General features: G+C 39.0%; 1 protein-coding gene across 6 annotated transcripts in view; it reads right to left on the bottom strand.

The window, feature by feature from the left end:
• Positions 1 to 17,096, bottom strand: part of relch (RAB11 binding and LisH domain, coiled-coil and HEAT repeat containing) — a 48,233-nt gene that overhangs the window by 15,384 nt on the left and 15,753 nt on the right. For all 6 annotated transcript variants that reach the window (XR_006928967.1, XR_006928968.1, XM_046877712.1 and 3 more), the window contains 8 exons: positions 16,710 to 17,021; positions 15,722 to 15,797; positions 13,603 to 13,698; positions 7,849 to 7,961; positions 6,355 to 6,445; positions 4,654 to 4,725; positions 2,404 to 2,544; positions 603 to 767 (listed from right to left, as the gene is read on the bottom strand). Coding sequence is in view for 4 of the 6 variants with exons in the window: in XM_046877712.1 (XP_046733668.1) it covers positions 603 to 767; positions 2,404 to 2,544; positions 4,654 to 4,725; positions 6,355 to 6,445; positions 7,849 to 7,961; positions 13,603 to 13,698; positions 15,722 to 15,797; positions 16,710 to 17,021 (1,066 nt within the window). In the remaining 2 variants the exon portion in view is untranslated. The remainder of the gene's footprint in view (positions 1 to 602; positions 768 to 2,403; positions 2,545 to 4,653; positions 4,726 to 6,354; positions 6,446 to 7,848; positions 7,962 to 13,602; positions 13,699 to 15,721; positions 15,798 to 16,709; positions 17,022 to 17,096) is intronic.

The following is a 17,096-nucleotide window of genomic DNA, read 5'->3' as shown; positions in this document are numbered from 1 at the left end:
CGGCGCAGTCCAGCTGTTACTCCTGATTTACTGAGAGTGCAATTGGAACAAGTCCGGCGGATTGTTTTGATTTATATGACTATCATTATAATCTACTCTACTCTCCCTCTCTCTATCTGTCTCTCTCTCTCCCCCTCTCTCTCTCTCGATTTCTTTCTGCTTATTTCTTTCTCTCTCCCTGTCTTTGTTTTTGTCTCTCTCTAATCATCTTGCTTTTGTTCTTTCTCTCGGTTTCTATTCTCTAGCTCTCTCTTTTTTTTACTTTTTTCTCTGTTCTAACTCTGCCTAATCTTTATTCCTTCCTTCCTTCCCCTCCATTTTCTTTCTGTCTCTGCTTCTTGTACTCTGTCTCTTTCTCACTGTCTTTGTATATTGACTTCCTTCTCTTTTTACCTGTTTGAACACCTTTGGAATAAACACTGACTGCACCCCAGGCCTCCTCACCTACATCAGTACCTTACTTTACTAACACCCTTGTGGCTGAAAGAATCTTCACAAATCTCCACAAGCACACTCCAAAAATCTAGTGAAACATCCAGAAGGCATGTGTGTGTGTGTGTGTGTGTGTGTGTGTGTGTGTGTGTGTGTGTGTGTGTTGTAACCTGGAGCAGCTTCTCGATGCGGTTGAGCAGTGAGGGGATAAGCTGAGACTGCAGGTTGCCGAGCTCGGTACTCCACGCTGCGAAGGCGGGAATGAACACCTGATGGGTCGCATTGACCACTCTCTCTGACAGATCTCCCAAAGACAGCAGCATCAGCTCAAAGCCCTGTTTTACACACACACACACACACACACACACACACACACACACACACACACACACACCCCTAATCAGAGCCCAAAACATTACAAAAAATGAACCTTGAATAAAACAGTATAGCGTTAAATACGTGAAACCTGCATGAATAGTGTAAGGAGACACAGTGAGGTTGGTATTTCAGACTTTATTGTAGAAGTTTTGATAGAATATCAAAAGCTGATCATAATAAAATATTTACTGTTTTAGATTTTAATATTTACCTGTTCGTTTTACAGCAAAACTTTTTTTTTTTTTGGTACAATTTCCTGAAATAGCTTTTAAAATTTGCAAATACACATTATTTTAAAGAACATAGACATTTTGTACTGTGTGTGTGTGAGAGGGGAACCTCAGCGGAGGAGGGCGGAGGGGCAAGTGGCTTTAGCCACCGAGTCACCCCCTGTGCACTGCCCTGATCAAAACTTTCTGTTCTGGCAACAAGGTGGTGGAAAGAACTTCACGTATATGTCCGAACAGCTGAATCACTGGCTATCTTCAAATGACGAGTGAAGACCTACCTCTTTCTGAAACACTTAAACTTGCACTTACACCGACAAGGTATTACATTATGAGCGATGAAGTAAATAACTCTGATAATATCTTCATCATGGCATTTCATGTGTTAAAAGCAGAGCGTAAGAAGCGCGAGTTTGACAAATTGTGACGTCTAGACGACTGGGTCAGAGCATCTCCAAAACTGTAGCTCATGTGAGATGTTCCTGGTCTGCAGTAATCAGTATCTATCAAAAGTGCCCTAAGAAAGGAACAGTGGTGAACCAGGGACAGGGTCATGGGCGATGAGCTCCTGTAGCTCAAATGTTTTTGCAGCCAAAGGGGGACCAACATGATATTAGGCAGGTGGGCATAATGTTTAGAGGTCGACTGATATGGGTTTTTTTCTGGCTGATGCCGATATCGATATTTAGAAATCAGAGCAGCCGATGGCCGATATTTAATGCAGATTTTTTGTGTACCCGGTGCATGCTTTTGATATTTACAGTTCTAGCTCTTCCAGTTTCCCTGTTTGGATGGCGAATACAGACTACTGCCACCTGCTGATATAGGAGAGTTATGTTCTCTCATGCAAGTGCCTGCCTAATAATTGGCCTAATTTGGCGCACATTCGGCTGATGCAGCTTAATTAAAAATGGCAAAAAATTAAATTATATGCCTGATCAGTGGCCATAAAGGTATATCTAGTGGGTGTATTTTCCATTTTTGTTTTATGTCTATGTGTAAAAATAAAGTGTGCTATTTTCCTCCCAAAAGTTTTGGGCTGACGGTATCCTAAGTTCGCAACCTAGTGAACCAGTGTGGATCTATTCATTGACAAAAACCTAAAAGCATTTTTGTACTTCACCATGGATAAGGAAATGATATAAAAGCCATAAATGTAAACGTAAACACAAAGACAGAGAGCCAATAAAGGGTAAAAAAAAAAAAAAACAACAACAACAACACAAGAATACACAAAGAGACCAATAGAAACACAAAGGCCTTGCATGGGAAGAACACAGGACAAAGAAACACAAGAACATTCACCGAAAGAAAAACAAAACACATGGTCAAACACACACACACACACACACACACACACACACACCTGTGTGTATTTATCTGGGTCATCAATGTAGCCCATGATGACACCCAGACTTTTGACAACCGCCTCTCGCACCATATCGGCCTTGTCCTCCGCCAACATCTGCTGCAGCATGGACAGCACCAGAGAGCTGCGTATCTCCTTCTATACACACACAGTTATTATAATGCGGTTAAGGGAAAGACACAGCATGTTATAATTAGAAGTAAAGAATGCGCTCTGTAGCAACACTTTCACAATCACTAAGCTAAACACACAGACACGTAATATATATACTGTAATCACACACTCCAAACCTTTTTCCTACTAATGTGCCACTTTGAAAACCCCTACGTTCACAGAGCCATCGTGGACAAAGCTGTATATGGATATGTGGCATTAATTTATTATAAGTTATTCATAAGTTTATTTAAATCAAACACATTCGTTTTTCATTAAAATGATTTGTTATACATAAAATAAAAAGTGACTATAAAACAGGGATCTCCAATAGTATGTACACCACACACCTGATTTGGTTTGAAAATATTAATGGCTGTTGATATGCATGTGCTCGGCTCTGCTATAAAGTGTGTGTGTGTGTGTGTGTGTGTGTGTGTGTGTGTGTGTGTGTGTGTGTGTGTGTATATATGTATGTGTATATATGTATGTATATATATTTTTATATATATATATATATATATATATATATATATATATATATATATATATATTTTTATATATATAAAAATAATTATATATATATATATATATATATATATATATATATATATATATATATATATATATATATATGTATAAACACACACACACACAGACACACACACAGACACACACACAGACACACACACAGACACACACACAGACACACACACACAGACACACACACAGACACACACACAGACACACACACAGACACACACACAGACACACACAGACACACACACAGACACAAACATATTTATAGTCAACCCCCAATAATTCGCGCTTCGGAACTCTAACTCACAGTAAATCCGCAGCGGGACCGAATGTTCAAGAATGTTAGGAATAACGCTTTACACTATCAACAACTAACACATTTCATAAAACTATTTTAACATTCATTATTGTATTATTAAAAATTCATTAAGTGATTAAAAAAAGCATTTATGTCCATTACTTCACATTTTTTGTTGAGTAGGAATCAAAAATGAAACAACTTACTGGCCTGACCTTACTTAAGGTCTGTATTTCACTAAGGTACCATAGGGGCTGCGTCGGAATTCGCAGTGTTCTGGGGACCACTGTATGTATATTATTATACAGATAACTATTATGAGGTAGCTGTTAGTCGAAAATGAGATGAAGTCGTTCTTCTCTTTCGAACTGTATGCACGGAAGCTTGACTGACAAAGTTTTACCCTTCAAATAGATTTTTCTCGATTTGCCAGAGTTAAACAAAAAATTATAAACCCTAAAACCTTTAAGTGGTAGTCCAGGAACATCCTGCTATTCTTGACTGTAACTCTGTAATAATATGTAACTTGATAGTACACTGTCATTAAGTCATTTTGCAATTTTATTGAGCACAAATTTGAACCTTTAGTTATACCCATAATAAACACGAGTAGTTAATTAAAGAAAACATATGGTGGAAAAGTTACTGGAATTGTACAAGTTTCCAGACCATTTTCACAACTTGTGCCAAAGGTTGTTTTTTTTTGACGTTTAGGAACAAAAGGACTACGCCAAGTAACTGTTACAGGCTATTCCAAAACTAGCACAGAGACCGAAACAGAAAATATAGATTCGCATATAATTATTGTAAATTGTTCACAATGTTAATGAGCAGTGTGAAAAAAACTCCCAATTCCAATATGGACAAATGTATTACGACACCTGACTTTTCCTGCCATTTGTTGGTTCTTAAACTGTTAGACCACAAACGTGTTCAGTCGAGCTGAGCTCAGAGCTCTATAGCCGGCCACTCAAGATCTTCTACCTGTAAACCACATGTTCACGGACATGACTTTGTTCACAGGGGTATTTTCATGTTACATTTTTCGGTCTTCCTAATTCACGTGAAGAGAAAATTGACTGCTACTGCATCCAAAGACATCCTATATAATTGTGTGCCTCCAACTTTGCGCTAACAGTTTGGGGAAGAACACATATGGCAGGAAATACGTTTGTCCACATAGTGCAAGTGTACAAAGCAACTGATGTCATCCAGGGTATGACGTCCTATTTGCCAGCAAGACAAATTAGCCTTACCGGCAGATAGGGGGCCAGCGCTCCACAAGACTCCGCCACAAGCAGCCTCCTCTCCGGGTACTTGTGGTTTATCTGCACATACACACAAATACACAGCCAAGTCAAAGAAGACACAACATGATAGAACGAGTCCATGGCCTGACCACATGATTGCTTTCCCTTCAGTGTGTTTACCACTGCTTTCCCCTCACAAACCTGGGTCGCCTTGTTGCCAACGCCGGTGACAGAGCTGAAAATGACTGCATTGCGGTGTTGCTAAGATAAACAGGTGTACGTTCGCAATTCAGTGAAACTACAAGGACATTTCTGGCAACTCGTATGACTGCGAGTATCGCACAGACTTTGCTCAACAAACGGGATGGTGCACATCTGTAACAAGGGTCTGTTTTGCTCAAATTCTTTAATGAGAATCAAATGTAAATAGAAGGAAACAACTTGTGAGGTCTGGGTGTCTGGTCCTGTATTTCCTTTTGTATTCCAAATTATACAAAATGGCATTTAGATGAATGAATTATATAAGCCACAGAGTAACATGGAGGATTTTCTACAATTACTTCCAGTTAATGTAAAATTGCTCCCTTTAAACTTTTACTTGAGTAAAAGTACTAAAGTATTTGCCTTCAAATGTTCTATAATCTATTATCATTTATCACAAGGCTCTTTGCTTAAGACTACTGCTACTCTAATGTTACTTTTAGCAGATTCATTAAATTTGGTCATTTTATAAATATAGGTAATGAGTTCAACAAAGATTTTATCATTTTGATTCGTCTATACAGACAAGTGATTAAAACATTGGAATTGGCAGCATATACAACTTGTATATAAACAACAATTTGTGTTGTTATTCTCTGAACTGAAACACAATAGGGGTTGGTAGAAAAATGGATGCACTTACCCTCAAATTAAAGCCGACCTTGAGCAAGTTCTATTCGGGGGTTAATTATTGTTAATTACTGGGTTTTATTAGAGATTGTTTATATCAGAGCGCTATACTGAAAAGCAGAGCCAAATTTACTGTTTAGAGACATCAGTGTATATAACAGTTTGTGCTTATATATTATGGCTGTCAAAATTACCGCCTTAACAGCGCGTTAATGCAAATTAATTTTAACGGCACAAATTCTATTATCGAGCGATCATTTATATACAAATATAAAACCATAAATATAAAAGAGCCGAAATTAAAACCTCTTTACTTATATATAAAATAAAATAAACTCCACCGAAAAAAGAAAAAAAACATCAATAAACATTTGTTTTACTGATGTGCCAAATCTGAAATCAAGCACCAAAATCCGCCATGATGCACACATCCGGCAATTGAAACCGTCCGTGTGGAAACATTCGTAGCAAAAGTTTCGTTTGATGTCCTGAAGATTTGCGTAATTTATGTAAAACACCATAATAACTGTAAAACGTTTACAAGAATATTTTGTCTTCATGCTTTATGCTAAATTTGGTTTCACTTTTAATAAACATACATTTGCATAAAGCATCCATATTTGTCCATGCCCATGTTGATTAGAGCATTAATTTAAGGTACATTTAGATATTTAAATATTTTAATCATTTGACAGCCCTAATATATATAATAATGTGTGTGTGTGTGTGTGTGTGTGTGTGTGTGTGTGTGTGTGTGTGTGTGTATGTGTGTGTGTGTTTTATATATGTGTGTGGCCTACGGGTGAAAATGCCGACCTGTTCCCAGCACTGTGGTAAAAGTTCCACCTCCACCCGCGTCGGTCCCACATGCCGCGCAAAAGCCACACAACCCATAAGGATCATCTGTCTGAATGAGGCAAGGAAACAATAGTGGAGTGTAAGAAGCAGCTACCACAGAAATGAAAACGATCTTAAAAAAACAGCCTTGATAGCACTTTATACTTCGTGTTCATCAATGTTCCCTACAAATATGAGTAAATACAGTGATGTTTTAAAGCAGTCAGCTTTCTCTTGAACTGCTTGATCAAATATCCGAAATGCTCGACTGCTATGAGTAATGAGTGGTGTGTATCCAGGAACTGGGGAATACTGGGAAATAAGGGGTTTACTTTTGTTCGACAATCTCGTGTAAGAGGATCTCCAATATCCAGCATTCACAGGTCGTTGCTAGTTTTGAAATTGTCACCCAATTCTTTAAAAGCTACACTATGTTGCCAAAAGTACTGGGTCACCTGACCTTTCCTGCTATAGGTGATTCTTTTTTAAACTGTTACCACAAAGTTGGAGGCACTCAATTGTATGAGACGTCTTTAGATGCGCTACAATAACATTTTGCATTCACTTGAACTCATATTTCCAATCCTGTCTCAGCATGGCAATGCCCCTGTGCACAAAGTAAGCTTTGGAGAGGAAGATCGTGAGTGGCCTGCTGTAGAGCTCTGATCTCATCCCTACTGAACACCTTTGGGATGAATGTGAACCCTGACTGCACCCCAGGTCTCCTCACCTACATCAGTACCTGCCTTTCATAATCCTCTTGTGGCTGATGAACACAAATGTCCATAAGCACACTCCAAAATCTAGTGAAAAAACATCTTCCCAGAAGAGTGGAGAATATAAGAGCAAATTGTGAATAAATGTGGAATGCGATGCTTAAAAATCTCATACCGTACTTATGACCGGGTGACCCAATACTTTTGGAAATTTTGGTTTGCAATACAGAGTGATGTGTTATTGCTAGCAACGTGGCAGGTGCTGCAGTGCGACACTTCATAGATACATTCTATTCAAGTACATATTAGTTTTAAAAACATATTTTTTTGTATATATGCTCAGCCTGAGAACTTAAAGAACACTGGGGACAGTGTTAAGCATGGTGGTGGAAACCTCCTGATAAAAAGCATCATACTACCACCAGCATGCTTCACTGTATTTTTTGTTGTTTGTTTTTTTATTTGGCAAGAACTAGGACAATGGTCTGGGTTCAGGACAAGAGCAAAGGAGGCAAATACAGAGCAATCCTAAAACAAAAAATTACAATATGCAAGAGCCTTGAAACTGGGGCAAAAGTTCAACTTCCTAGAGGGCAATAAGAAGACTGCCTATGATACACTGTAGTGATTTAAAGTTTGTTGCAAAAGAATCTCTCTTGGGAAATGCTGTTCACTAACAATCTTCATCCCATCTGAAAAAACTGCGATTAAACACCACTCTTTACTAACACAATCTCACAAACAGAAACACACAAACCTTTGCTCATCATCAGGTCTCTTGATGAGGTTGAAGAGGATGTGCAGTAGCTGGTCTCTCTCTTTGTGCTCAGGGTGAAGGCAAGCTGTGCACAGGATGAGTGGAATGAGCTCCTACAATGCAAACAAACACAAATGCAGGTATGAGATTTGAACACACACATGCCGGATTACACACCTGTAACCACACTCGCACCTCCAGAGGAAAGCAACAGGGGACACAGGCAAACCAGGGGTCACGGACACGCTAAACAACGTAGCGCTCGCCTTCGGCACAAAGTAGAAGGTCTGAAAGTGTGCACTTGGGTGTGTAGAAAAATACAGCAAAGTTTCTGTCCTCTTGAGAACACGAATAAATGTTAATTCAGCTTTTTTTTATTCTTTTCTACAGTTTCTATATTCATCTACCAGACAGAATCATAAAAAAAAAATCAAATCACTGGGTCGAACACTAATACTTTCGGTCTTTTCATGGTCGTGCAGCGGTTAGTTATGACATATCAGTTCAGTTCGCACTAATAAGAAAAAAAAAATTGGATTAATTCCTGAGATTGAACCTTATGAAATGGTGCACAGAGTACACACCTTTAAGGCATAAATAAACACATCTGATGAAGTCGTGAAAATCTGCGGTGGGACTTCCGGCAGGTTCACTCCTCGCCTGATTATTTGTGCATTTTCACCTGCCAAATGTTCTGGATCGATGTCTCTTTTTCCCCTCAACAACCCCCCTCTGTTTCTCAACTTCTGCATCAGAATCCAACTATGCTACTTACTTCCCTTTGATCAGAGTTAAAAGTCATGGCGTCCCGCACCTGAAAGAAGGAGAAATGCACTGAGCCGTTAGGAAACATTGTACTTGGCCCTAATCCACACGCTGATGTGCGGAAGTTTGCTGCAATGGCAGCAACCGTATGCTCCGCGCAGTCAATAAGAAAAAAGGAAGGGAAGTCATCACAGCTGTAATAAATTTGCAAGGCTGTATATATGGCCCCGTAAAGCTCACTGCTTTATTTTAAAATACAGCACTCTGAATACACCCAGTATCAACACTGATGTTTGGAAAATCAACAGGTTGGATCAGCTCACTCTGTAAAGACTGTTAAAAAATGTGTTTCCATAACACTGATCATGCATAAAATTATGACATTCTGACCAGTGAAGTGAATAACACTGATTATCTCTTAATCATGGCACCTGTTAGTGGGTCGGATATATTTATTAGGCAGCACGTGAAAATTTTTAAAGATAGAAGCAGGAAAAATGGGCGAGAGTAAGGATTTGAGTGAGTTTGACAAATTGTGTCGGCTAGACGACTGGGTCAGAGCATCTCCAAAACTGCAGCTCTTGTGGGATGTTCCCCTGCAGTGCTTAGTGTCTAACAATAGTGGTCCAAATAAGAAACGGTGGTAAACCGGCGACAGGGTCATGGGTGACTGAGGCTCATTGATGCACGTGAGGAGCGAAGGCTGATCCACGTGGTTAAAGTTAATGCTGTTAATGCTTGACGGCTCAGGACTGTTTTGGCAGCAAAAGGGGACCAAGACAATATTAGGCAGGTGGTCATAATGTCATGTAATAGAATAGAATAGAATGGAGTAGAATCCTAGCTTGCTCAGAAGCTGGGGTGGACCATGATATGGCACCACTGGAGCACAGAGGGTTAAGGGCCTTGCTCAAGGGCCCAAGAGTGGCAGCAAAATAAATACAACTTGAAATATGGTTAGTATTTTCAGTTTAATTGTGAATGTATAATAGCTTGCACTTTTCCCATCCTAAAATCAAGTGTCAGGTAGCAATACCCAATGTGAAGTTTCTGTTATGCCACCGAAGTTGATTATTACTGTACACCACAGCATTGTATCAGCAATAAACATTTTACAAGTTGTACTTTTAACCAATAAACATGTTGCACTCATACTTTACCTCATTTTCTTTCAATCTGGACATTTGCCATTAAGCTCCAATCTCTCCCCAATCACTAGCTACCAAGGGTTTGAAATGCCGCTCATGCTACATCACAGTGCAGCCGCCTGCCCTCTTTTGCATACATTAGGTTACACTGTGATTGACAAGTGAAACAGTAAATACTGCTGGGCCAAATATGCTAAGAGGGTGGCTGTATCAATAACATTCAAACTCATCATCTCCTGGAGACAGAACACACACTTCTCGCAATTTGGGAGTCCAATTACACTGAACGTTGGCAAAACAAGTTAGTTCCTGTTATCAATTTTCTTCTTACAGCTATAAATAATCATTCTATCATCACCCTGTTCCCCTCCTCCATCTCTCTTTTGAAGTTATTGCTTTCTTTTGATCACCAGCGCCACAAAACAAGTCTAAAGATATTTTATTAGGACTGGAAAAGCTAAAGAGAAAAATACATCCTTGTCCATTTGTTATTAAGGTTTTGCTAATTGGAAGAACTGTGTTTAGCAAAATAACTGACAATAAATTATTGTGAACAGACACAACACAATTTAGGATCTGCTACGGATAACCGATGACCCCTGGCATATAGTATAGGACTACGCTATAGTATCAATCTATAGATAAAATTGCCATGTAATTTAAACCTTGACATCTCCTTCACAGTATACAGGTGTCACTATAAACATTGAGTGTATTATATAAATACTCTATAATGCATAAAAACAACAAAATAAATGCACCATAATCAGATATGCTCCTTAGAATGATTCTGATTATCTGACATGAGAAGATCTTTTGCCAGCACATTCAGGTAATTATCCAATCAGCTAATCAGGTGAGAGAACAACAGTGAGTAAAAGCATGAAGTTACAGTTAAAGAGCTTCATCTAATAAATATTCACATCAAGCATAAAAACAGGAAAAATACATGATCCTGGTGACTTTGATTGTGGCATGGTAGTGTTGTAACAACTGGGGTATTTCAGAAACTCCATGAGATGATGATATTGGTCATCCAGACATGTTCGGGTTTACAGAAAGAAATGATAACCCAGATAACCAATCGTTACCAATAAGCTTGGCAGAAAAGTACCTCACAATGCACTGGTCGAACATTGAGGTGGATTAGATACAACAGCAGAAGTCCACAGCCTACAGTGTAAACAGACTCACCAAAGCGGGACCATTTTCCAAATTTCCAAACCTGTCTAGCATCAATTTGACTGAATTTGTGCAACTGAAAAATCAGGATTGAGCAGGCGTTCTAAAAAAAGTGTTCGATTTACATTAGCATACAGACACCTGTGATTAGCTAGCATAGCATATATTGACAGAGCTCGAGTCCCTTTGGATTGTTTTCCTCAGAGAGTAATTTGGGATTGCCAAATTGAAGCACTTCTGGTGAAAAACGCAGAGTTAGACAGAAATGCGTGAAATTGCTGGGATATCAAATGACTCAGTCGAGTCGATGTCAAAACAGGGCCTAGAGCTGGGAATAACCTGACAGGATGCAGACATACTGTACAAGTATATTACTCACTAATGCCTGTTCATACAACACACATTAGTGAAGAAACAGTATTACGAATAAGACCAATAATATGAGCGTTAACGCAGCTGTTAATGTCCTGAAATTGTCAGCTACATTCGCTTAGTAGTTCAAACTCACTATGCAAACCATATTCCTTGATAGGGAGGAATATTACATATTTACTGCATAATTGATGTTTATCTGAAATGCCTTGGATGGGCTTCATTGTTTCACTGTTCACATTTTGCTTACTTTGTGGTAATCATTAACTTTTTTTTTTTTATTAACACTTGCCAAATGTGTCTCTAAATAACGTGTGCTGAAGAATTCAAAACCCCGTAACTGCAGTAGAGCAGACAGGTGTGCAACTAACACTTAATAGCCCATTGTTCTGTCTTTGCCATATCACAGACTTTGAGGGAGTGTCTGAGATTGTGTAGTATGTGTGTGTGTGTGTGTGTGTGTGTGTAGGAAGTAAGGGCAGTTAAGCACTTGAAACTGAATATTAGGAACAGAGGTTGGACAGTTGAGATTAACAGACAAAGCTCAAAGTCCACTAAATGGAGACAGGAATGAGGAAATTTCTCCTTCCCACTCCCACCCGTGTTGTTTACCTCTACTCGAACACCACTATGCAAAGCAGAGGCTTAGGAGGCAGAAAAAGGTGGCACGTACCCAACAGGTGTGTGTGTGTGTGTGTGTGTGTGTGTGTGTGTGTGTGTGTGGTTTTATTTGTTTTTGGAACACTATGTGTTAAAATATAAATGAGTAGGTGTTTTGTGAGTGTCCTCCAAACTATTTGCTCTAGAAAAAAAAAAGCAGGGTTGAACATGAGCCAATTTCAACGGATCGACTGAACTACAGTTAATACGGACCTCCTTCATGTTATGCTTTGTTGTACAAAAGTATACAAAACACGTTACGGATCGTATGCAAACGTTCTCATTACCACAAACAATCATTCTTTTAATAACAAAACTACAATAAGCTTATTACGAGATGCCACTGATCGAATACAATGCAACTTATTGAATATGATGTTACACAGTGTGACTAAGTGTTCAGTTAGTTGCATCAATGTCAATGTGGCCTCTGGGCTTTAGAATCCCTCCCTTAGTGATAATCTAAAGCCCAGAAGCCACACCTCCTTCACTGAGATTGCTGCATAAACCACGCCTCCTTCACTGAGATTGATGCATAAGCCACACCTTCTTTACTGATTCATGTATAAGCCATGCCTCCTTTACTGAGATTGGTCCAAGACACACCTCCTTTACTCTGACTGACACATAAGCCACACTTCCTTTACTGGATTTGATGCATAAGCCACATCCCATTTACTAATTTCAGATCTTAGCCCCTGAGGCCACACCTCCTTCAGTAAAACTGACAAAATAGCCACATCTTTACTTCACCTCCTACGCAATAAACACCTTCTTAACTGATTCATGCATAAGCCACACCTCCTTTACTGGAATGGATGCATAGACCAGAACCCATTTACTTATTTCAGATCTTAGCCCCCGAGGCCACACCTCCTTCAGTAAAACTGACACAATAGCCACATCTTTACTTCACCTCCTACGCAAAAAAACATGTCTAATGCTAAGACAGAGGACACGCCTCTTTTGCTATGACTGACAGGCTGTTTAGCCACCATTATTTTACTGGGAGGAATAGACCACACCTTTTCTTACATTTGGCAATTAAAACATGGCATTTACATTTTACCATTTATTTTACAGATGCCCTTAGATTTATCTTATTTATGCAACTGAGCAGCTATGGAGTTGAGGGCCTTGCTCAGGGGCCCAGGGGGAAAAAAGTATAAGAAAAATACAGGCAACTTAAAGGTCAGTGGTCCCTCACTCTCGCTCTCTCTCTCACACACACACACACACACACACACACACACACACACACACACACACACACACACACACACACACACACAGAGAGAGAGAGAGAAAAAGACAGGCAAAGCAGCATGCATACGTGTTCCACTCACCTGACACAGATGCACAACCATTCTCTAATGCAGCAGAGAGGCATGCACCAAAGCGGGTGAATAAGTGAGCAAACGCAAAGAAAAAAAATAGAAGCGGAAAACAGGGCACAAGAAATGAGAATTAGTAAAATAAAACGGAAACACCGTCCATTTAGAGCCGAATTCAAACCGAAGAAAAAAAAAAGAACGAGAGCAGCATGATGTTGCCCATGAGAAGAGAGTAGTGTATAGAAGGGTTTTTTAGGGGGTTAGTTGTGATGTGTGTGTGTGTGTGTGTGTACCTCACGCTTGGCAAGCAGGACGTTAGGGACGATGTGAGGCAGACAGCGGCCCAGCATCAGCATCACGCTCTCCTCACTGTCAGCGATACGTGACACCTGACAAAGCAATACACCGTTAACACACATACACACGGAGTCCATAAAACACAAGAGATCAGAAATACAATTACAATCTCGTTACAATCTCTGAAGTATGTCAGAATCGGAATCTCTGTGTAGAATGTGTTTATATATATATATATATATATATATATAACACATTCTACACAGAGATTCGATTCTGACATACTTATATATATATATATATATATATATATATATATATATATATATATATATATATATATATATATATATATTTATTCTTCTCTCCGTTTTGACCTTTCGTCCACGCTGAGACGGCTTTTTTTTTTTTTTTTGCGAAAACGCAGCTTTTTGAAAACGAAATCAATAAATAAAAAAACGGAAATTTCACGTTGCAGTGTGAACTGTGTGATGATGCTTACAGCTTACGTTTTGCTCATGCGGGGGTACAGGGACGTGAGCGTTTTCAGACGTTTCTGTGTAAATAAACGACTTTTGGAAAAGTGTGGACGTGGAGCGTTTTTAGACGAAAACCCTGTTTTTAAATGTATAATGTAGCCTTAGTTTTATATAAAAAATATATATATATTTTGACAAATTTTTAATTTTATAATTTAGAAAAAAGAAATAGGGCACTATCATGGAAATAAATATTTTTCAATACTCAGTGTGCCCGCTGCTACATATATATATATATATATATATATATATATATATATATATATATATATATATATATACTGTCCAGTTTATAAATACTGTACTGGACATTATGTGCCCTAATTTGTTAAATTATTAACGGTATACTACCCCATACTGATCACCATTCAGTGACTCCTGGGTTACGACAGGTCTTTTTTTTGTCTTTTGGGTGAGGGAACATTTGTCTGATAGCTTCTATCTGTAACACAGGCGTTCTACAACACTAAACATCATTTGGAACAATGCAACAATTTTACGTCTAAAATCATCTGATATCCTGAATCATCATTATGATCATGTGTCCATAAACATTCTTTCAAGTCAAATTTAAGACTTTTTAAGACCATTAAGAATGAAATTTAAGACCTGTATCACAACATCAAAAACACACGAATACGTCGTAAGCAACTGGCCTTAACCGAGCCCTAAATAAAAACGTTTTTAAGCCAAGTATCGCTAAACTTGCAGTTCCTCATAGCTGAAAAATAAAATCCGTTTTACGCCTGTGGTACAATCCAAGAGAGATTCTCACCAATAATAGAAAGCTGATTGGCTGTTGTAAGCAGAATTGGCAAAAGAAAGCACTAAAACACCATGGAAACTGACAAATGAAACTGTTCTAAAGTGCTGCAGGAGCATTTCAATGAGCGTTAGAGGCGGCGTTACATGGGCATCGGAAAATAGAGACCTGTTTAAAATTATTAAAGACTTTGAACAGGTACAATTTAGATTTTTACATTTTACACTTTTTAAGACTCCGGGGAAACCCTGAGAAATGATACCGAGTTATTTTTTACACAAACACCCTGCAACCCACACCCCCACCAAGTCCCACCCAGGGGTGTTGACATGCGCTCAGGCCTCTTTCGTTTTCGGTAAGAGCCGTGCAGGTAATGTAACTTTAAAGGAGCAGGAGGTGGTGCGGAAAAGTGCTGCGTGCACGGGACATGTACGTGCCTGACTTCTACGAAGTAAAAATTGATCATCTTGGCCGAGAGCTACGACCAACATTTCCGATTCTCTAGCAGAGTACTTTGATTTTAATATAGTCCCTTTTCAACAGATAATCACTGTGAGCCCCGTTCCTCTTTATTTTAAATCGGAAGAGATATCATGCAAAAAAAAAAAGAATGCAATGTGAGAATGCTTTCTGCTGGCATGCATTCCTGTTCAACGCTGAATTTCTATAGACAACATTTTGTGTGTGTGTGTGTGTGTGTGTGTGTGTGTATGCCACTACATGAATACTCAATAACAGCAGTGTCAGGTGGTCTTTTGAAGAGAGTTGCTCTGTGTATGGAGGTGTGGTTGTGTGTAATCGGAGCATGCTCACCTCAGAGCCAAGCCTGCTGTCAGCAGACATTTGACAGAAGGACAAAAGTGCTTGGTGGAAGGCCGGAGACAGCTTTCTGTAAAAAGGAACACACGGAGCATGCTTATACAGGCTTCGTCAAGCTTCGATTACGCTTTCGGGCTGCGTTTTGAATCGTTCCCTAGCCACTACGAAGCCAAAACAATCAGCATCCAGTTTATAATCGTGAATCGGCAGTGTGAGCTAATGATCTATGAAATACACAAAAGCAGAGAACATCATGATATCTATGAATCGGGGATGAGGAACTAAGAATGAGGTTGACTCGGTGCAGTGGTGACATCTAGTGGTCAAAATGAGGGCTTCTCAATGAAATCTTAATCCAACAAAACATTCATGATAATCAACTTGTTTTTTTTTTCCTTCCTATAATAGAATCATTGGCCATGTTTTTCCTTGAATGACATCCAAACGTAGCCAACGCAGACATAATAATGATAACGCTACACAGCGGTGGAAAACAAAAAAACATTTAGACCATTTAGTTTTGACTAGCTAGAAAAAATGTATATTGCGAAGTACAAAAAACAACAAAAACAAATTTTGTTTTATAAAAAATTTACATATATAGCATATAGTACATATATAGCTAATTCTATGAAATGTTAAGAAACCATGCACTATATATATTTTTTCTTTCTTGTTTTCCATGATCATAAGTTTCCTCGCTATCATGACAATTTCTTCTCATCATGACATTGTCTCCTCATGATCAGTACTTAATTTTTTTGTGTATTCAGCATAAGCGCATGTTAAGATTAATTGTAACTGGACAGGTCCGCACCAACGCATGTCTACGCATTGCTGCCACAAATGGTTATGGTTATTTATTCACGAGAAAACAAAAGAAAATGGCTTTTTTAGGACTTCCATATAACCAAGTTGTAAATCAGAAAATAATGGTTAAGTGTAATAAGAGTACATTGTTCATAAGTGGAATGTGCATCACCTGTTTGGTTGGTCAAACTGTACAGGGCCTTTGCTGTGCTGGTCAGGGCTTTTAAACTTGCTGTGGTTAGGTGTGGATGAAGAGGAATTCTCAGCGGCAGTCGCAGTAGTGTAAGTCATGGTGGCGCTGGTGTTAGCGGTAGTGGTAGATCTGGAGCCTGCGTTAACGTCGAGCTCCATGACTCCCCTTATGTCCAGATACTGGCCATTGTCTGGAAGACCTTGCTCGCGCTGAAGCCATGACTCAGACTCCTCACGCTTTACCTGGGCTACCTGAGGGGCCACCATGTTCCTCTGGAGACCCTGGATATCGCTAAAAAAGAAAAAACAAATCACTTAATTAGGGCCCATTATGTATTTAAGTGATTTGTTAAACATAATTATCTTA

This window comes from Silurus meridionalis, chromosome 21, assembly GCF_014805685.1.
Source record: "Silurus meridionalis isolate SWU-2019-XX chromosome 21, ASM1480568v1, whole genome shotgun sequence".
Classification (NCBI taxonomy): domain Eukaryota; kingdom Metazoa; phylum Chordata; class Actinopteri; order Siluriformes; family Siluridae; genus Silurus; species Silurus meridionalis.
This window is presented reverse-complemented; position numbering and strand designations above follow the sequence as displayed.